At 36.9% G+C, this 16,905-nt stretch overlaps 4 protein-coding genes across 8 annotated transcripts; 1 reads left to right on the forward strand and 3 right to left on the reverse strand.

Annotated features, from left to right (window-relative positions):
* Window positions 1-102: 102 nt before the first annotated feature.
* On the reverse strand, window positions 103-3,360 carry HD2C (histone deacetylase 2C). 2 transcript variants are annotated; one of them, XM_008243083.3, is made up of 10 exons: window positions 3,206-3,360; window positions 2,575-2,642; window positions 2,283-2,491; window positions 2,150-2,166; window positions 2,025-2,063; window positions 1,812-1,921; window positions 1,100-1,219; window positions 872-959; window positions 446-581; window positions 103-356 (listed from the first exon to the last, which is right to left on the reverse strand). In XM_008243083.3, exons 1-10 carry the CDS (start codon window positions 3,216-3,218, stop codon window positions 293-295), a joined length of 864 nt encoding a protein of 287 aa, XP_008241305.2. In that variant the 5' UTR covers window positions 3,219-3,360; the 3' UTR covers window positions 103-292. The 2 variants fall into 2 exon arrangements, with proteins under 2 accessions (XP_008241305.2, XP_088898874.1); XM_089042748.1 differs by having other exon boundaries at window positions 1,812-1,938; window positions 2,024-2,063.
* A 570-nt stretch (window positions 3,361-3,930) lies between these two features.
* On the reverse strand, window positions 3,931-6,330 carry LOC103339739 (protein CDI). Its single transcript, XM_016796221.2, is given in 3 exon segments — window positions 3,931-4,490; window positions 4,493-5,082; window positions 5,774-6,330. Coding segments are annotated over 2 exon segments (768 nt in total). The 5' UTR covers window positions 5,058-5,082; window positions 5,774-6,330; the 3' UTR covers window positions 3,931-4,287.
* A 973-nt stretch (window positions 6,331-7,303) lies between these two features.
* On the reverse strand, window positions 7,304-9,886 carry G-TMT (gamma-tocopherol methyltransferase). Of its 4 annotated transcripts, none has more exons than XM_089042749.1 (8): window positions 9,722-9,886; window positions 9,533-9,601; window positions 9,029-9,405; window positions 8,741-8,913; window positions 8,505-8,609; window positions 8,201-8,404; window positions 7,957-8,059; window positions 7,304-7,681 (listed from the first exon to the last, which is right to left on the reverse strand). In XM_089042749.1, exons 3-8 carry the CDS (start codon window positions 9,399-9,401, stop codon window positions 7,578-7,580), a joined length of 1,062 nt encoding a protein of 353 aa, XP_088898875.1. In that variant the 5' UTR covers window positions 9,402-9,405; window positions 9,533-9,601; window positions 9,722-9,886; the 3' UTR covers window positions 7,304-7,577. The 4 variants fall into 4 exon arrangements, with proteins under 4 accessions (XP_088898875.1, XP_008241299.2, XP_088898876.1 ...); XM_008243077.3 differs by having other exon boundaries at window positions 9,029-9,437; window positions 9,532-9,601; XM_089042750.1 differs by having other exon boundaries at window positions 9,529-9,601.
* Window positions 9,887-11,725: 1,839 nt separating this feature from the next.
* LOC103339736 (delta(14)-sterol reductase-like) lies at window positions 11,726-16,879 on the forward strand. Its single transcript, XM_008243076.2, has 13 exons — window positions 11,726-11,915; window positions 12,005-12,122; window positions 12,253-12,323; window positions 13,041-13,097; window positions 13,688-13,779; window positions 14,414-14,461; window positions 14,560-14,680; window positions 14,826-14,872; window positions 15,297-15,378; window positions 15,655-15,731; window positions 15,831-15,950; window positions 16,419-16,493; window positions 16,578-16,879. Exons 1-13 carry the CDS (start codon window positions 11,868-11,870, stop codon window positions 16,729-16,731), a joined length of 1,110 nt encoding a protein of 369 aa, XP_008241298.1. The 5' UTR covers window positions 11,726-11,867; the 3' UTR covers window positions 16,732-16,879.
* Window positions 16,880-16,905: the final 26 nt, after the last annotated feature.

Below are 16,905 nucleotides of genomic sequence, written 5' to 3' on the forward strand. Positions count from 1 at the left end.
ATTTCGTTTTGACCAACTTCTGGGTAGGAAACGAGAGCGAAGAACCAATTTCTCATATATTAAGAAAAATGCATGGTTTGCTCATAAGAACGTACCAAAACCTTAGAATCCAAAACAAGTATATAAGAAAATGCCTCCCAGATCAACAGCAAAAGATTTTCATACAAGCCTGGTAATAACAAGATCAGTTAGTAACCAATAATTAAGCTAATCTCTCTCTTCATATTTACTAAACCTAACTTCCTCCGGTAATCAATCCCAAACATCACCATGGTAGGAACTACACCGCCTTTCACTTTGCAGCACTGTGCTTTGCCTTTGTATGGCTTTGCAATGCAACATCTGAGTTGAACGACCTGCAAGAACAATAGCATAAGAAATTACAATTTTGTTTTAACAAGACAGAAATTTGGACGAACCTTTTTTTTTCTAAGAAAAAAAATACCTGTTGCACGATTGGCAATTGAATGTGCCGCCTGATTTTGGAGCCTGCTGCTTTGACTGGTCAGAAGTAGCTGGTTTTTTTCCGGCCAGCTTTGCAGGGTAAGGAGTTGCTATGTGGACGCTGCCTTTCTTGCTATCTGCTCCAACAGTTAGCAGTCAGCCAAACATCTCCATTTTGATCATAGAATTAGGAGTTGAAACAGCTTAAAGACACCCAGACCCATATTCAATCTAAAGGTAACATATAACATCGTCAATTTGACTGATGCCACAGGCAGCCTATTCCACCACAAGTCCATAAGCGTTAAAACTTAGAAAATTAAATGTGTAAATTTATGAAATTTTGTAATTTGTGTCTTCCACAGCAAGCATTGAAATTTAAAATTGTAACAAGAGAAATAATAACATCGGAATACAAAGAACTTACCAGTCTTTTCAGGGGTAACAAACTTTGCCTTCTTGTTATTAGCAAGTATTTTAGCAGACTCGGCAGGTCGCTTCTTGCTCACATCAGCCTTAACAATAAATAAGACGAGTGCATTTACTTAACAATAATAATTGGATTATGATAACAATGCAGAACAGTGTAGAAGGGTAGAGGCATCTGAAATTGAAACTCTCCACATGAAGGTGTTTATAAGAAGAGTGCTATTACCTTTTTCGGAGTCTCTTCATCCTCTTCCTCACTGTCATCAGTTTCATCTTCACTATCAGCATCGTCGTCATCACTTTCATCCTCATCTTCACTGCTACCTTCCTCAAACTTGACCTTGGTCTGTATAACACACCAGCAAGCAGATATATTCAGTACTTACTGTTCTATCCAGAAAAATCCATGCAAAACCACATCATTATAGTTGAACAAAATTTCCAAATGAAAGGAGTTGATAATTCCAAAGTGTAGACAGAATCTTAAAGCCCGAATGTCAATTCAATGTTTTAAAAGGTAAAACTTCTGGTATATGTAGTTATGTGTGGGAAACTTCTGTGCTCAAGTACTCATGCTCCAGAGCCCAATACTTATTTCCCAGTCCCAAAATCTATATTTCAAGAAATTAATACCTAAAAAAGTTTTTCTGCATAGAATCTTTAAAGACCATGACAAAATATACCTAAACAACAGAGATGAAGGTGACATTTCTTCTTAAGTACATTGATACCCCATCCCAGAGCACAAGTCTTTGACATATATAACTTGGGCAATGAACCATTATAATTGGCACTATTAACAATATAAGAAAAAACATGCTTGCTACAAATGTACCTTTTGTCAGTCAACCACCGTAGTCACAATAACTCTAGACAGGGTAAAATGGTTCAGTCACTCAACATGGTGTTCAAACAGATTAGAAAGATAATAAGAGTACCTGATCAGCACCAACTTCTTCACCATCAGATTCATCATCATCACTACTAGCTTCCTTTTGCTCAGATTTAATAGCTTTCTTAGTGTCCTCAGTACTCAACTTTGGTTTGCCTGATATGACAGGTTTTCCGATGTAAACATGTTATGAATCACAGAAGCAAAAGTTTACAAAACTCAGATCACATTACTCAATAATAAATAAGCATATCTTTACCATTATCAACCACAGTAAGTGCTACATCCTCTTCAGAATCTGGAAGCCAAAAAAAAAAAGGTTAAGAGTTTAAGAGCTTAAGAGTTAGAACTACAATAAAACCACATGCTAGAACAGTGACTCACCAGAATTATCACCTGTGGTGAGACAAATCAGAATGCAGTCAAGGCGATAACAAATGATTCAATGATCAAAGAAAGTACTATTAGATGTAAAACATCACATTCAAACATGAAAAGGCATTAACAAAAAGGATATTTCGACAGAGACTTATATCCAATGAAGTGGACGCTCCCATTTTTCCAGTTATGGGATAGCTCAAATTTCTCTCCAAAAAAAATATCCAAAGGCAACTGGGGGAATTTCTCAGCAGAAAGAATTCCAAGAACAAGTTTATGATTGCCAGTTTTCACAAAGAGTGAAATAGGATTGCTTCCCTTTGCTTTCTTGACATCATCCAGACAAACCTACATGATAAAAGTCATTTGTACACCATGCTGAAATGACAATAGAGGAAAAAAGCAACAAATTTAAACAGCTCGCTAATTACCTGTGAAAGATGCACGACCTTATTTTTAGGTTCAACAGAAACAGACTGCCCACTTTTTACCTCAACACCTGGAAATTGAGTCACATTAAAGTAGTAAATTAACAATTGAAATATTGACACTAACAAAAAGTAATGTGGCAAAAGTTTTCAGAATGAAAACAAGGCGTCAAATGGGTTTTCCTTTCCCATGTGTGAAGCCAATATGATTTAGTGACAAACATGCAGAAGACAACAAAATAGTTCTTTTTTCTTTCAGTTGAAATATGTACAGCGAACTCAGACTCAAATGTTCTTTCCATTTAAGTTCTAAATGAGCATAAAACAAATCATTTGAAAAGAAAAAATAAAAACCCTAAACGCTTTCCTACTTGGAGTAAAATGACCAGGGAAAAAAAACGAAAATAAAAAAGACTCATCACGACCGAGTTAGAGTTGAATCATGGCTTAGTCTGTCATGTTCCTGTAAGATATTAAGTCACATCATGAAAACCTAACCAGACTAGTCCTACCATTTTCCCTAGTTTTCTCGGGAACCAAACGGCAAAACATTGCTAGAAACGAAAAGGCATAACTCGTATATGAGAACACAAAATCCTAACAAATCAACGATCAGAGAGAAAGAGAGGCATACCCCAAAACTCCATTGTTGAATGGCAGAGATTGTGGCGCGGTCAGCTGTAGGTTTTCTAGAAGGCGCTGCAGAAATTCTGGGTTCGGGTTTCTGGTTTCTGGTTTCAGTGACACATGAAATGAGGAGATGGTTTCCATGGGGATCGTTTTTATAGTGTGAAGCAGAGTGAGGAAGTGATTCCTTTGACAACTGACACGTGTCAAACCCGAATTGCTTGGGCGGGTAAGGCTAATAAGGGTTTAATCTTTTAGGTCAGATTGGGCGGGTAGGGTTGAAATACCAAATTAAACCCAAGGCACCCAAAAAGGTGTTTTGTACACCCCATTCCTTTGACAAAATAAAGCTCATATCTAAGGGAAAAATCCAATCCAATAAGTACGTATCAATCATGTGACAAGAGAGATAAATTAACATACGACCAAAATTATTATAGCTAAATTTTCCGTGGGGACGGAACACCACTTTTTGTCAATAATTGAAGATCAAATAGTTCAAGCGAACCCTTTTAATGAGCGATAAAAAAATTTATTTTCGAACAAAAGTTAAATAATTTTAACCTTTTAACTATTTTGGGACAAAAATGGCTTCAAAAGGCAGAGTGAAGAAGTAACACGAATCAAAAGGCTCAGACCCGAGTTGGTTGGGCGGGTCAGGGTTGAAACACCAAATTCAACCTAAAGATTGAGTATTGACATCCAAACGGTGTCGTCGCACACCGAAATTCCTTCAATAAAATATTGCAGCACATTCTACTCATCAATCAGCAGTTATACACCGACGATTGCAAATGATACAAATATATTTCTATGGTTCCAATGAAAAAACTGAATAAATAGAATTACAAGATTACCAAATATCAGCCCAGAAGACAGAATGTAAACCCTTTGAACAAACTAAGGTCTATGACTCTATGTAGATGAAATTTTTAGTTCAGTTCTAATAGTAATAATAGTAAACTCATCCTAACTTCTTCTGGGATTTATTTAACACATTTCACATAAATAAAAAATTAGAGTAGGATAGAATGAACTTCAACAATGAATCTCAAACTTAAAACGAAGATCGTCGGCTACTGATTCTTGCTAATTTTCAGTTTTCTTCTTTGTTTCCTGCGTGCACTCCTCCATCTCATTCAACCACAGGTCTGCAAACTCACAATTCTTCCAAGCCTCAAACCATGGTCCTCCTCGAGTATAGTGTACGGCCTTGGGGAGTGTTTGGGGATCATTTTCGACAACCTTGTTATGTCCCTCAAGAAAATTCCAGACGAAAGGGATGGACCCATTTCACCATCCTCAAGCCATGAAAACCTATGAAGAAAAGCACCTGTTTCTGTGTTCACAACCTCAGGTGTCAAGACCTTGTTCTTGGGATGCCCACAATTATACAACACCATGGAAGACCAGTTCTTCCTTGGGTACACAGTTTGCACTGCTCCATCCATTTTCGTTGTCTCCTTTGGAGTATAATCATGTTGAACACACATTATAGCATACTTTTCATCAATCAAGTCTCTCAACTCCTTAATGTCAGCAAGGTAAAGGAAATCACAATCCACAAACATTGCCCAACCTTCATAATTGGCCAAATGTGGAGTCAAGAACCGAGAAAAAGAGAACTCGGTGCTTTCAAACTGCCCTCTTTCACGCCAATAGAGGCCATCCTTCCGCAGATCTGATTGTTTGATTGGTGTGATCTCAACAGGGATTGAAGATCGTTTCAAAATGGAGTGGCGACAGACTTCATATGCGAGATCTTCACGCGGATCATAACCCACAAAGATCTTGAAGGGCTTGTCCTTAATGTCTCCATTAGAACTCACTGGATGAATCTTCCCATCACTCAAACTCATCTTAGCTGATGAGGATTGTACCTCACTATGTTCAGAATCGAAAAAACATGCAAAAGATTATTCAGACAATGAATTTAGAACAATTTATAGGTGAACAAGGAAAGATATTACTCCAATTGCCATAAACTACCACCAAGCATACAATTCACAGATCTGAATCGAAATTTAAAGACGAAACCAAAGAGATCTACGAGGAACCACCGAAACAATATGACTAACTAAAGAGAAGCTAAATTAACACCTTCACAAAGAAAATGGTGCAATTGTTGGAGATTTAAGACATCGGAAACAACAAGAACACTTCTGTGTGTGCCTACCCCTTTGTGTGCATATATTACCCCTTATTTGGTCATCAAGAAAATGAAGAAAATCCATAGATCTTACACTTAAACTATTGGAATGGATCAACTATAAATTTTATCAATAAGAAACGATTCAGGATTGGAGCATTTAATTTCCTTCATTTTCTTCAGTTTCAATCCTACCCAAGAAAGCAAAATTCAGGATTCTGGGCAATAAAAAAAAAGTAAAATCAAACGCATGTATCAAATGTGAGTGAATCAGCGTAAATCAAAGAGCAAAGATATTCAGACAAGAATTCTACCATTTCCGGTTTCAGAGCAAATGCATAAAACAGAAACAGAAACTAAACTCCTAGCATCAAAAACCCAGAAATATAAACACAGTTGCAGAAGTAAAAGGAGAAAGAGCAGTACCTAAAAACTGGAAATGACGCAGATCTTGTTGTAGGAAGAAGAAAAAGATAAAAGTCAGGCACGTTCAATGCGGTGCTTTGTTTTCTTCTTTTGTTGAAGTCTATGACAAAATTATAAGAGAAGAGACTGAGAAAGATATTTTCAAATCAATGGCGTAGAGGGAGAGAGAGAAAGAATTGAGCGAAGAAGCGAGAATTGAGCGGCAGCGCAGTGTGTGGACTGTGATTTGTGCCCATCAAATATATAGGGAGGATGAGATCCAATTCAATTCCCAGCCTTCTAAAATTAGTAATTTTTCAAGTCTGAAGTTTACTATATTGTCCCCAACTGTCCTGTGATTCGGTGGGTTGGATTACCGCGTATAACAGTTTGATCAGAAAACCTGTTTTCTTTTTTCTTTTTTCCTTTTTAATTTCTAATTTTGACGATCTGCTCTGCACAAACAAAACAATTTGCTAGAAGAAAGAAGCCCATAGTGTTCATGCCCACTATGCCATGTCGGCCCGCCCACAATATTGAGTGATCTGGTTACCAAAATTCCATATGAAGATCAATTCTTTCCCAACATTGAACGCAAATGAGATACTTTCTTTTTTATACTTGGAGAATAAAATGGACGACAACTTGGTATAAGCATTCCTAACCATGTTTAGCAGAAAAACTTAAAAGTGTTTCTCGGTCGCTTTTTGGAGAAGGACTACAAGACACTTTTCCAAAAAAGTACTTGAATTTTTTATAAGAGTTTCGACATGATTCTAATAAATTTGCTTACTGTTGATGCTCTTTTTGGGAAGTCAACTTAGATAGAGGTAGAATGGTGGATAATGGGTGAAGGTGAGCCTTCAAGCATGTGTGTGGAGATTTGGGCAAAGCGATAAATATAAAGAAGACAAGATATCGTGATTCACCCTTAATGAATGCTACGTTCACGGAGAAGTATGTTCTCATTATAATAATGTATAATTATATTTTAGGGTTAATAGAATATAAAGATGAGACGGAGAGAAAGAAAGGGGAAAGCCCATGATTAAAGATAAAAAGCCCAATCTAGAAGAGAGAGTAAGTCCAAGGCCTAAGGGTCTAGCTCCAAGACCCGGATCCTCTTCTAAGTGGAGAGAAGTCTTCTTTTATAGGCGAGGGGGAGTCTCCATCTCTTGTAATTTTCCGATGTGAGACTCTTCTTGCTTTGCTTAGAGTTGTGACTTGTGGTAATGCTTTTTTGGATAAGGTGACGACCTCTCAAAGCATGGCACATGGATGATCTAGCTTAGCTAGTTCATCGGTCAGTTATGGTATTAACACTTACAATCCAAAACTAGCCCTTAGTCTAAAATGGTGTCGTTTCCTTAGCCCCTTTCTACAAAACAAACCTTCATATAATATAAGGGAAGCTCGAAGAGCTTTCTTCGCATGCTTGAGCCGTTGATGAACATAAATCCATGTTCATTTGTAAAAATAAAAGGTAAAAGGAAAATTTGAATTTAACTTTATAGTTATGTATGGTTGATCAAGACGGTCGGAAGTCAAATGTGACTCTAAGCAAGGCGCCATAACATTTGGTCATAGTTGTGATTTCACTGAAATCTACATGATCTCGTTAATGAGTATACCCAAGAGTTTTAATACTATTATTGCGGTTTACAAATAGTTCATTTTCCTATCCAGAAGAACCATAAGTAAAGTATATGATGACCAATCGAAATCGTCTCATAATCGGAAAAGATGGCTCTCACAGGCACATACTACTGGGAAAAGATAGATGCAGCCATAGATTCTGTTTCTTGCCATCCTCATACTGCAGTGTTTATTCAGGCTTTCGACATGTAATCACGGAATACTTGATAAGATCCTTCTTGAAACCTTGGATCATCAATGGCATTGCCAATGCACCCTTTATTGTTTTTGTTCCTGATCAATTCAAATCAAGAAACACAAGTAAATAGATGGATTAAGTGAAAGCTGAGACTATATCTGTAGCTCTAAGCACACATAAACATAATCTTAAAGCAGCTATAAAAATTGAATAATGAAGCAGGAAAATGTGCATCTTGAAAGTTCTAGTGGGCAAATTGAACCGACATTGAGCATATCTAAAGAAGGTGAGCAAACAAAGACCTGTCGGAAAATGAATTCAATTGGTTCAAACAGAACCTAAAGGGAGATAAAAGAAATGCTAAGTTTACCGGAGCGCAAGAGCGATGTGAAACCCTTCCATGTCAATGCCGAGCGTATAACAGCTGGCCAAAATGGGGCAACATACGGAGACCAATCTTCTGCCTTGATGTCCTGCCATGGAAGGTTCAGATGTCAGTGCAGGTTGGTGCATAGACACCAAGTTGTTCACACAAAAAAATGGGGCTCATGCCCCAAATGACTTGACATGTTTTAAAGGAGCTTCCGACCAGCCAATTTTGAGCAAGCAAATACCTGGAGGGATAGAGACTGAAGTAATTGGACATAATCAGCAGTAGAACACCAGGCAGGAAGATAGAAAGCATTGCATATCTTGTCCAGAAGCCTTTTCTCCTCTGGCTTCAAGGCTTTTTCAGAAGCACCAAGATCCCTATGGCACCATGTCACTAATATTATTGTTGCTCCCGGGGCAGCAACTCGAACCAACTCATTCACAAACTGCAGAGAATTTCTTGAGTAAGGTAAGGGCTAAGGAGCAAGGGGGACCATTATTAATAACAAAAGAACCAAGTAGTTGGAACTTCAAGAGAAAATAAACCTTGGCTTTGTCAGGCATGTGTTCCCCACTCTCCATGGACCAGACCAGATCAAATTGCCCATCAGGAAATGGTTGATCCAGAGCATCTGCAACTTGAAAGGAAGCCTGCAAACCTTCCACACGTAAATACGTGATGTGGCCCATGATAAGAGAATCCAGAAAAAAAAAAAAAAGTTTGATTCTAAATAATTTAAACCACTGCAAGCTTAGCTTAAGGATAAAGGACACATCGGTACCTTGTTGGCCAACCCTTGAGCATCAGCAAGAGCATTGGCCCTCTGAGCTTGAACAGGGCTGAGGGTGATGCCTTTGCAATTGGCCCCATATTTACCTGCCAGGTATCTGGAGCTGCCCCCAATCCCGCACCCAACATCAACCACGTTCTTAGGCCCTCTGATTGGGGCTTCCTCTGCAACCACAAATTACAACCTTCATTACAGTCTTAATCCAAAATTATTAATAACTAATTAATCACGGCAATTAAAAAAAATTAAAAGATATGAGACGGAGAGAAAGAGAGAGACCAGAAATGCCGGCGAATCGGAGGACTTCGTCGATCATGCGAATCTGGGCAGCGCGGTGGTCTGGAGCGGAGACCGAAACGTCGGCGTTTGGGTCGTAGAAGCCGTGATGCATGTGGTCGCCCCAGATGTCCTCCCATAAGCCAGACGACTCGTCGTACAGCTCAGCTATCCCCTTCTTCAGCTCCACGACCTCCATCGCCGCCGTCTCCGCAACCGCGTTCAATCTCCTCAACCCACTCGTCTTCTTGGAGCTCGCTCCAGCTACTACTGTATTCGCACGAACACGAAGATGGCACGTGCGAGACTGTGTCTTTGGTGTTGATGATAACGACGATGACATCAACGCACACGTCTGGTACGATAAGCATTCCATGGGGCTTGATAGAACAAATTAATATAACTCACAGATCTGAAATGAATTGGAATTGAATTGAAATTCAAGAGATTAATAACAAAAAGTCAAACACACAGAAACAGAGAGAAGTGTTGCAGGCAGAGACCACCTTTATAATTTTTCTCAGTGAACCAGTCCTCTGTTCTTCGCTGTAGAGTTTTTGCTTTCAGTTTCAGAACCTACGTATGGAAGACGAGTTAATTATAAAATGGAGTTGGGCTTATTTAGACAGCAAAAGCTGCAAAAACCCAATAATCTGTGGCTCAAAATTAGCACTTTGAGTGGTTTAATTTGCTTACTGGTGATTGGTAATGGAGTTTTGAAGCCTGTAGCTCTACCAGGAGAGGCTCGATGAAAGAGAGAGCAGATAGAGCAGGGAAAGAGGAACAGTGAGTGAGCGACTGTTTTGGAAATTACGTGGCTCTTGGAAAAAAAATCTTTTAACTAAAAAAATAATATAAAATCTTTACCAAAAAAAATAAATAAAATGATTTTCAGTTACATTTCTGTTCTATTTGTAGTGTGCAATTAGAATTGGCCCATGCTTGCTGCATGTTATGCAGTTTGACTCGTGTCAGACGAGGCCAAATATTTTCTGTGTAAACTAAAAAATAATTTTCTGACCGGAAAAAATAATAATTTAGTTTTCTTGATAACATAAAAGTTAGGTTAATTACAGTTTTGGTCAGTTGGGTTCGGCTCAAAATTATTTTAGTCACCTTGATTTTTAATTTTTCTCGTTACTATATTTGCAGTCGTTGACAAATCAGATCACATCTCTAAATTTTGTTAGTTTAATTACACATGCTAAATATGTGCATGGGCAAAATTGTATTTCCACCATTTAAACAATTAATTATAAAAAAGGAAAAATTATAATATAAATAAAAACAACCACCCATCCATTTCTCCCAGCCCCATCCACCATCCTCAATCCCAAATCCTTCCTCCTTTCTCCTCTCTCTGCAACCAACCACAGGTAGCCTTTTTTGAAAATTAAAGTACACTACATGTATTTTCATGTGATTCATCTCCATAAAACTTTAGTAGTCCACGCAGATGTAGCTTAGTAACCCATTGTCCGCTCAACTTTGTAGGCTTATAATAATCTTAGATTAATTTATCTACTCAATTAAGAAACATAACCCCTCAATAAACACTCATGAATTTAACTCTCTACATGTTCTTAGTTTTTCCCATTGTGCACCCTTAATTTGTTTTTACCATAATTCATTTAACGACACCTTTTTCAATTAGCTAGCCCTAAGTATTGGTGGATCCATAAATTATTCATGGTGGGGCAAAGGTAGACGTTCAAACCAGCTGGTGGAGGCGGCAACAACCACTGGAGTCTTGAGGTGGAAGATGATGATTGGGGGGTTTAATATGTATTTATTTTATGTTAAAGCTTATTGAAAATTAGTCAATGGAGCTATGAACTAGTGTGATTTATATGATTTAATATATATCTTATTTCTATGAAAACATTCAAGTACAAGAAAAATTATCATTAGATTTTAAGCTTACTTTAGCTAGTCCATCCATTTAAAAATTCATGGTTATGCCCTTACTCTCTCTTTTGTTTTTTTATAAATAAAAAACTCACAAGGCATTTGGTTCATGGAGAAATGAATTTAACTAGGGCCGGTTCATTGATTTTGGAGCCCTTGGGCAAAAATGAAAATGAGGCCTTATTTGTTTAATACTTATCTCATTTTGAACAAAAATTATAATAAAAAGTTTAAAACTTAGGTGCTAAGTAGGTTAGTTTAAGTGAAAAATACCCATTATATGAAAGTTAAAGAAACATGCCCAACAAAGTTCAAAATAAAGTCTAAAAAGCATTAGTTTTTCACATAAAAGGCCTTTTTTGCTAGTATACTTATTGAACTCCCCATTTTTTTGCTAGCATTAGTTCCGCACATCTTGTGGCCCGGGCCTAAATGTAATTGTTTAGTAATGCAGAAAAGAAGCCATGAAATAATTTTTTTTTTAAAATTTTATAATCTCAGATTCAGTTTTTATGAAAGAATTGAAAACAAAATTTATTTAGGTTCCCAATTACACTCCTAAGTTATGAGTTATGCAATTATTGACTTTATTTCTCATAACTTTTTAAATTATTAATAAGAGTAAATTAGTCATAAACACATAACTAATGTCTCCTCGATTTCCCATGAGAAATGAAAATAAAACTTAAGTGGGTTTTTCTCAAATAATTTGTCATCCCAAATTATTTTTTTTCGCGAACCACCAAATGCCTCGCCATTGAATTTTCTGTTAAATAAAAAAGCGAAATGCGAAACCGAGCATTTAAAAATGCGAAGAACTGAGGCGGGCGCCAATAGGCAACAAGAGAATCATTTCTGTCAAACAGTCGCGTCGTATAAGAAAGAAGCAGAGTATATCAAGTGCCTACTTGAGTAGCTCTTATTCTCTGCAACTATGGATCTGGGTCATGTACTCCACCTCCTAATTCCCTCATGGAACTCTGTAAGTATGCCTCTCTAAACCCATCACCACGTTTTCTTCCATCCCCAATTTTGTTATAGTTGATCAATTAATTGATCCTTAATATTCAGGTTGCTATACTCGCATTGTTCTTTGCTTACTTGGCCATTGCCGGATCTATATTGCCCGGCAAAGTTGTTCCCGGAGCCACCTTAACAGATGGCTCTCGTCTTTATTATCGCTGCAATGGTTTGTTTCTTTTTAAGTATGTTCATACTTGCACACACACTATCTGTTTGTTTAATTGCTTAAGTAGCTGTGGTTTAGAGAGTGTGATGTATTTTGACTTAAAATCAATTTCTTTTGTTGTCCTTGTAAGGTCTGATATCACTTCTGTTGCTGGTTGGGCTTCTTGGGCTTGGTGCTAAGATGGATTCCGTATCACTTACTGTATGTGGTCATAACTTCATTGTGTTTTTTGGATTATTAATTTCCTTGCAGCGACTGTATTTGGGTTGATGGTTCTTGAGAGTGCTAATTAATGTCATGTTCATTTACAGCCAGCTTCCAATTTCCATTTACATATTCTGTAATATCACATGCAATTGATCATGTTGTGGAAATTGAAGATGATATATTTGTATCTACATTTTGGTTTAAATTTGTGTCAACTGTCATACAGAAAAATCACTTTAGTAACCCAAAATAGGATTGATGGTTTTTCTTGGAAAGACAAAAATTTGAATGCTTTCACTTTTCATATCCAGCGTTGAGCACCAATTTGAAAACTCTGTCAAACCTGAAATGCATACTGGAAAGATGAAGGTGGTTCCATATGCATTTGAGTGCATCCTATCTCTAAACTTCCAATCCACCAGCTATATATCATTCTTCTTTTTTTGCCATGAGAGGGGTTATTTTACTTTCCTGAATATGGGTCCAGCTCCATGCAACAGAACCAGATTGATACATCATAATATGTAGCTTTGCTGTTCTCCAGGGATACAAATCTCTCTCTCTCTCTCTCTCTCTCTCTCTCTCTCTCTCTCTATCCTAAAGTTGTATAAATAAATTAATGGAGATATAGTGTTAAAAATGTTGTCATCAGTTTTTGTGTTTGTGTGCTCCAAAAATTGAATAATATTAACATCAAAAGAATGTTTGCAGGCAATATCAGACAGAGGATTTGAGCTGTTATCAACAACTTTTCTGTTTAGTGTTCTGGTAAGTCAGTAAGCAATTGACATTTAATAGTCCATGTTTCAGATGTAGCATTTGAAATAGACATTGGTGTTGTAGTTGGTGAAGTACATGAACAAACCTTGTGCTGGCATCCTTGTTTAAGATGAAATGAAACTCTCTTTTCTTTTCTGTTTTCAACTCAGACTGACAATTTTGTGACTTAAAAGTTGAGCTTCTCATGGTCTCATGTGGAAGAGCCTCCATATGGTCACCACCACAACCTCACCGTAATTTAGACGATTTCACTCTGAAATTACCAAAGAAAAGCCAAAACTTCAGTATGAAACTAATATAATGGGGAAAATGATTCAATCATTCTGCCTTGCAAATATATAGGGATAAAAAAAATACCAGCTTCCAAATAGTTTTTCATAATAATGGATTCTTCATTTACCTTTGAAGAGCCCCTGAATGGTAAAGAATAAACTTACTTGTCTGCATCCACTTTTAGTTAACCCTATGAGACCATATCTTCCATCTTCTGTCAATGAGTATTGGATCATCATTATTAATTTGTCTTCTTTTATCAAAATTGATATATAATTGTTTCCTTTAATTTCATACAATGATAGGTCACACTGGTACTTTACGCTGCTGGCTGCAAGTCTAGCAACCGAGGTTCTTCCCTAAAGCCTCATGTGACAGGGAACCTTCTACATGACTGGTAGTTTAAACAACTTGTCTAACTTATTCCAAGCCATCTCCATTTGGTGAAATGGTTTATATTCGTATATGATATAGTGAATAGTTAAAAATTGTTTATATAAATTCAGATGAGCATATACATATACATATATATATATAGTGCCCCGCCCACACTTTTCTTTACCTGCCTTATAACATTTGCATTTTCTCAATTAGATAAATGGTAGCAAGTAAAAAAAAATGGTAGGAACAGATGTTATAGAGGGATTTTAGGACTGATACGTTTAAACCTTGAGTTACCAACCTATCCTAACTCTCTGCCATCTGTATGTTAATACAATCGAAAACCTCCTTGGTTTCAAACAGGTTTTGATTCAAAATCATCTTTTTGGAATACTCTTTCAACTGGTGAAAATAATTACCAAATATTAAAGATTGAAAAGTCATTATTATGTTGTGGTTTAGAAAATCGAACATAAATAAGGTAATGTCTTGATGGTTTTTGTCTTCACCGATTCATAACAGGCAATGATTGACTACTTGTATCCTTTATTGTCTTAAAAATAAAATTTCAGTTCCTGTATTTGCTTCAATCCCTTGTTGAATGCATCTTACAATTATATTAATACGGACACTCTAACTTTGTTTAATAGGTGGTTTGGAATACAGCTTAATCCTCAGTTTATGGGCATTGACCTCAAGTATGTAATCCAGTCTTCAATATTTGTGGCATGCTTTCCATATAGCCACTCTAACATACACCAATAGAAGCTTATAAAGATGATATTCTCTTCTGTAGATTTTTCTTTGTTAGAGCTGGAATGATGGGCTGGCTTTTTATCAACCTTTCGGTTCTTGCGAGAAGTATCCAAGATGGCACCTTGAGTCAATCCATGATCCTCTTCCAGTTGTTCTGTGTGGTAATCTGGGACCTCATTTTATATGTGTATAATATTTGTTTCTCTCTGTCTATCAAAATTGTATAATATATAGTATATACTCTTTAGTTTACTTGATGTAAGTGATTGCTGAAAGTTCTATCCTTTTCCTTTTTCTTTTTTCCAGTTATACATCCTGGACTACTTTTTTCATGAGGAGTACATGACCTCCACGTAAGTGCATTACCATGATGTCTAGCTGAATCATTCAACTTAGTTTTATCCTGTGTCCCCTTTTGCTTTTACATTATCAAGAATCTTTTCTCACCTGTATATCCTAGGGTTCCCATTCCCTCCCCAGACAGAATCTGCCACACACATTTTTCTGAAATATGCTGAACACACGATTCTGATTTTATCTTTAGTCATTTTTTATTGCTATAGCCATTTATTTTATTTTTTCCTCTGTCTTCTAGTCGTATATCCATTTTCATTTGTGTTTTTGGATATTGAGGAAAGAATTCAATAAGTTTGGTCTGCTATATTTCTTCATGCATTCTCTTCACTGTCTTTGTGATGATTGAATAACATGCCAATTTGGGTCGTTACATTTGTCTTTTCATTTTTTATTTATTTTCACATGGTTTGCCTTTTACAGATGGGACATAATTGCAGAGAGACTGGGTTTCATGCTTGTATTTGGAGATCTAGTGTGGATTCCTTTCACTTTTAGCATCCAGGCATGTCACCTGAACTACAGCTTAAATAACTCAACTGGCTTTTTCTTTCCTACTTCATCCCACCCATACGATCACACTGTAATACTTGATTTGGTGTGTTTGCATACACTTCTGTTTGAGAACTCAGACTGGGCGTTGTCGTAGAACTGTAAAAGATAAAATATATTTGTTATAGATTCTGTGAAACAGAAGAGTGCTTTAAAGCAACATTGAAACCCTTAGCCATTGTGTTCTTCATTGTTATAAATTTCTGCCTTGTTATTTCCTTTGTTCAAGGGATGGTGGCTTCTGAGTAACAAGGTGGAGTTAGGAACAGCTGCTGTTGTAGCAAATTGTTTCACTTTTCTGATCGGGTAACCTTCCCATCAACTTGTAGTCGGCATTCGGAGCATTATAACCTAATTTCTCTGTGTATTTGCTAACATTGAACTCATAAAATCCATACTGGTCAGGTACATGGTATTCAGAGGAGCCAACAAGCAAAAGCATGTCTTTAAGAAGAATCCTAAAGCACCTATATGGGGTAGGCCTGCAAGGGTCATTGGGGGAAAGTTGCTTGCTTCTGGTTATTGGTAAGATTTACCTCAACCACCTTCTATATCATCTTGTTATTTTCTTCTCATCATTATTGTCAATTAAGCACAACAGGTCAAGTGAAATGACTTGATCTGTCAATTACGCATTATTGGTGTTTGAATCAATCACCCAGCAATGTTTCAAACTCTGAGGTGAACCAAGTAACCCATTTAATTGGGCTCTAATACAATCTGGTAGGAGGAATACCTGCCTAGACTGGCTGTTGATGGAATCTTAACTTCACAAAAGGTCAAGTAATTGAAAAATGAATTAGATGATGTATTGACTTGTTATTCACTCATTCTCTCTCTGGGGAAGCTACATGCATTATATTTCATAAAATTAACTATAACCCCTGACTCTCTGTTCCTTACATTCACAATGCTACTTACAAGCAAAATATAAATAAAGTTCATCGTTCTTCATCACAACCATTTTCTCATATTCTGATTATTTTGGTGAAGGGGAATTGCAAGGCACTGTAATTACCTTGGGGACTTGTTACTTGCACTGTCTTTCAGTTTACCGTGTGGAATAAGGTAGTTTACCTATTCCTTTACCAATGTTGATATAGCTTTCATAGAAAAAGAGACTTCCATTTTTAAAAGTCGCTTGTTTTGCAGTTCCCCAGTTCCATACTTCTATCCAATTTATCTTCTCATTCTGCTCATATGGAGAGAAAGAAGAGATGAAGCTCGTTGTGCAGAGAAGTACAAAGAAATCTGGGCAGAATACCGCAAACTTGTCCCATGGAGAATATTGCCTTATGTTTATTAAGCTACCAGACTGGGCTTTGTAAACGCATCATCAAGTTTAGCTGCAGTGGACCTCATGCTTTCTTGTTTATACTATAAAATGCACTTTATTCCTGACTGTTGAGTTATTTCAGAAAGAAAAAAAAAGTAGTTTATCTTTTTTGACAAAATGCTTGCACATTTAACTACTATCAGG

This window comes from Prunus mume, linkage group LG8 (genome assembly GCF_029339155.1).
Source record: "Prunus mume cultivar Tortuosa linkage group LG8, ASM2933915v1, whole genome shotgun sequence".
NCBI classification, from domain to species: Eukaryota; Viridiplantae; Streptophyta; class Magnoliopsida; order Rosales; family Rosaceae; genus Prunus; species Prunus mume.

What these genes read in the sequence shown, in the direction of transcription:
- LOC103339736 (XM_008243076.2), top strand. Translation starts at nt 11,868, where the DNA reads ATGGATCTGGGTCATGTACTCCACCTCCTAATTCCCTCATGGAACTCT. An exon ending in TCTTTATTATCGCTGCAATG is followed by an intron (nt 12,123 to 12,252) that starts GTTTGTTTCTTT and finishes TGTCCTTGTAAG; the next exon opens with GTCTGATATCACTTCTGTTG. An exon ending in CTTTCACTTTTAGCATCCAG is followed by an intron (nt 15,379 to 15,654) that starts GCATGTCACCTG and finishes CCTTTGTTCAAG; the next exon opens with GGATGGTGGCTTCTGAGTAA.
- G-TMT (XM_089042749.1), bottom strand. Translation starts at nt 9,401, where the DNA reads ATGGAATGCTTATCGTACCAGACGTGTGCGTTGATGTCATCGTCGTTA. An exon ending in CCGATTCGCCGGCATTTCTG is followed by an intron (nt 8,914 to 9,028) that starts GTCTCTCTCTTT and finishes TTGTGGTTGCAG; the next exon opens with AGGAAGCCCCAATCAGAGGG. An exon ending in ACATGCCTGACAAAGCCAAG is followed by an intron (nt 8,405 to 8,504) that starts GTTTATTTTCTC and finishes AATTCTCTGCAG; the next exon opens with TTTGTGAATGAGTTGGTTCG.
- HD2C (XM_089042748.1), bottom strand. An exon ending in AGGTCGTGCATCTTTCACAG is followed by an intron (nt 2,492 to 2,574) that starts GTAATTAGCGAG and finishes TTTATCATGTAG; the next exon opens with GTTTGTCTGGATGATGTCAA. An exon ending in TGTTACCCCTGAAAAGACTG is followed by an intron (nt 582 to 871) that starts GTAAGTTCTTTG and finishes CTGTTGGAGCAG; the next exon opens with ATAGCAAGAAAGGCAGCGTC.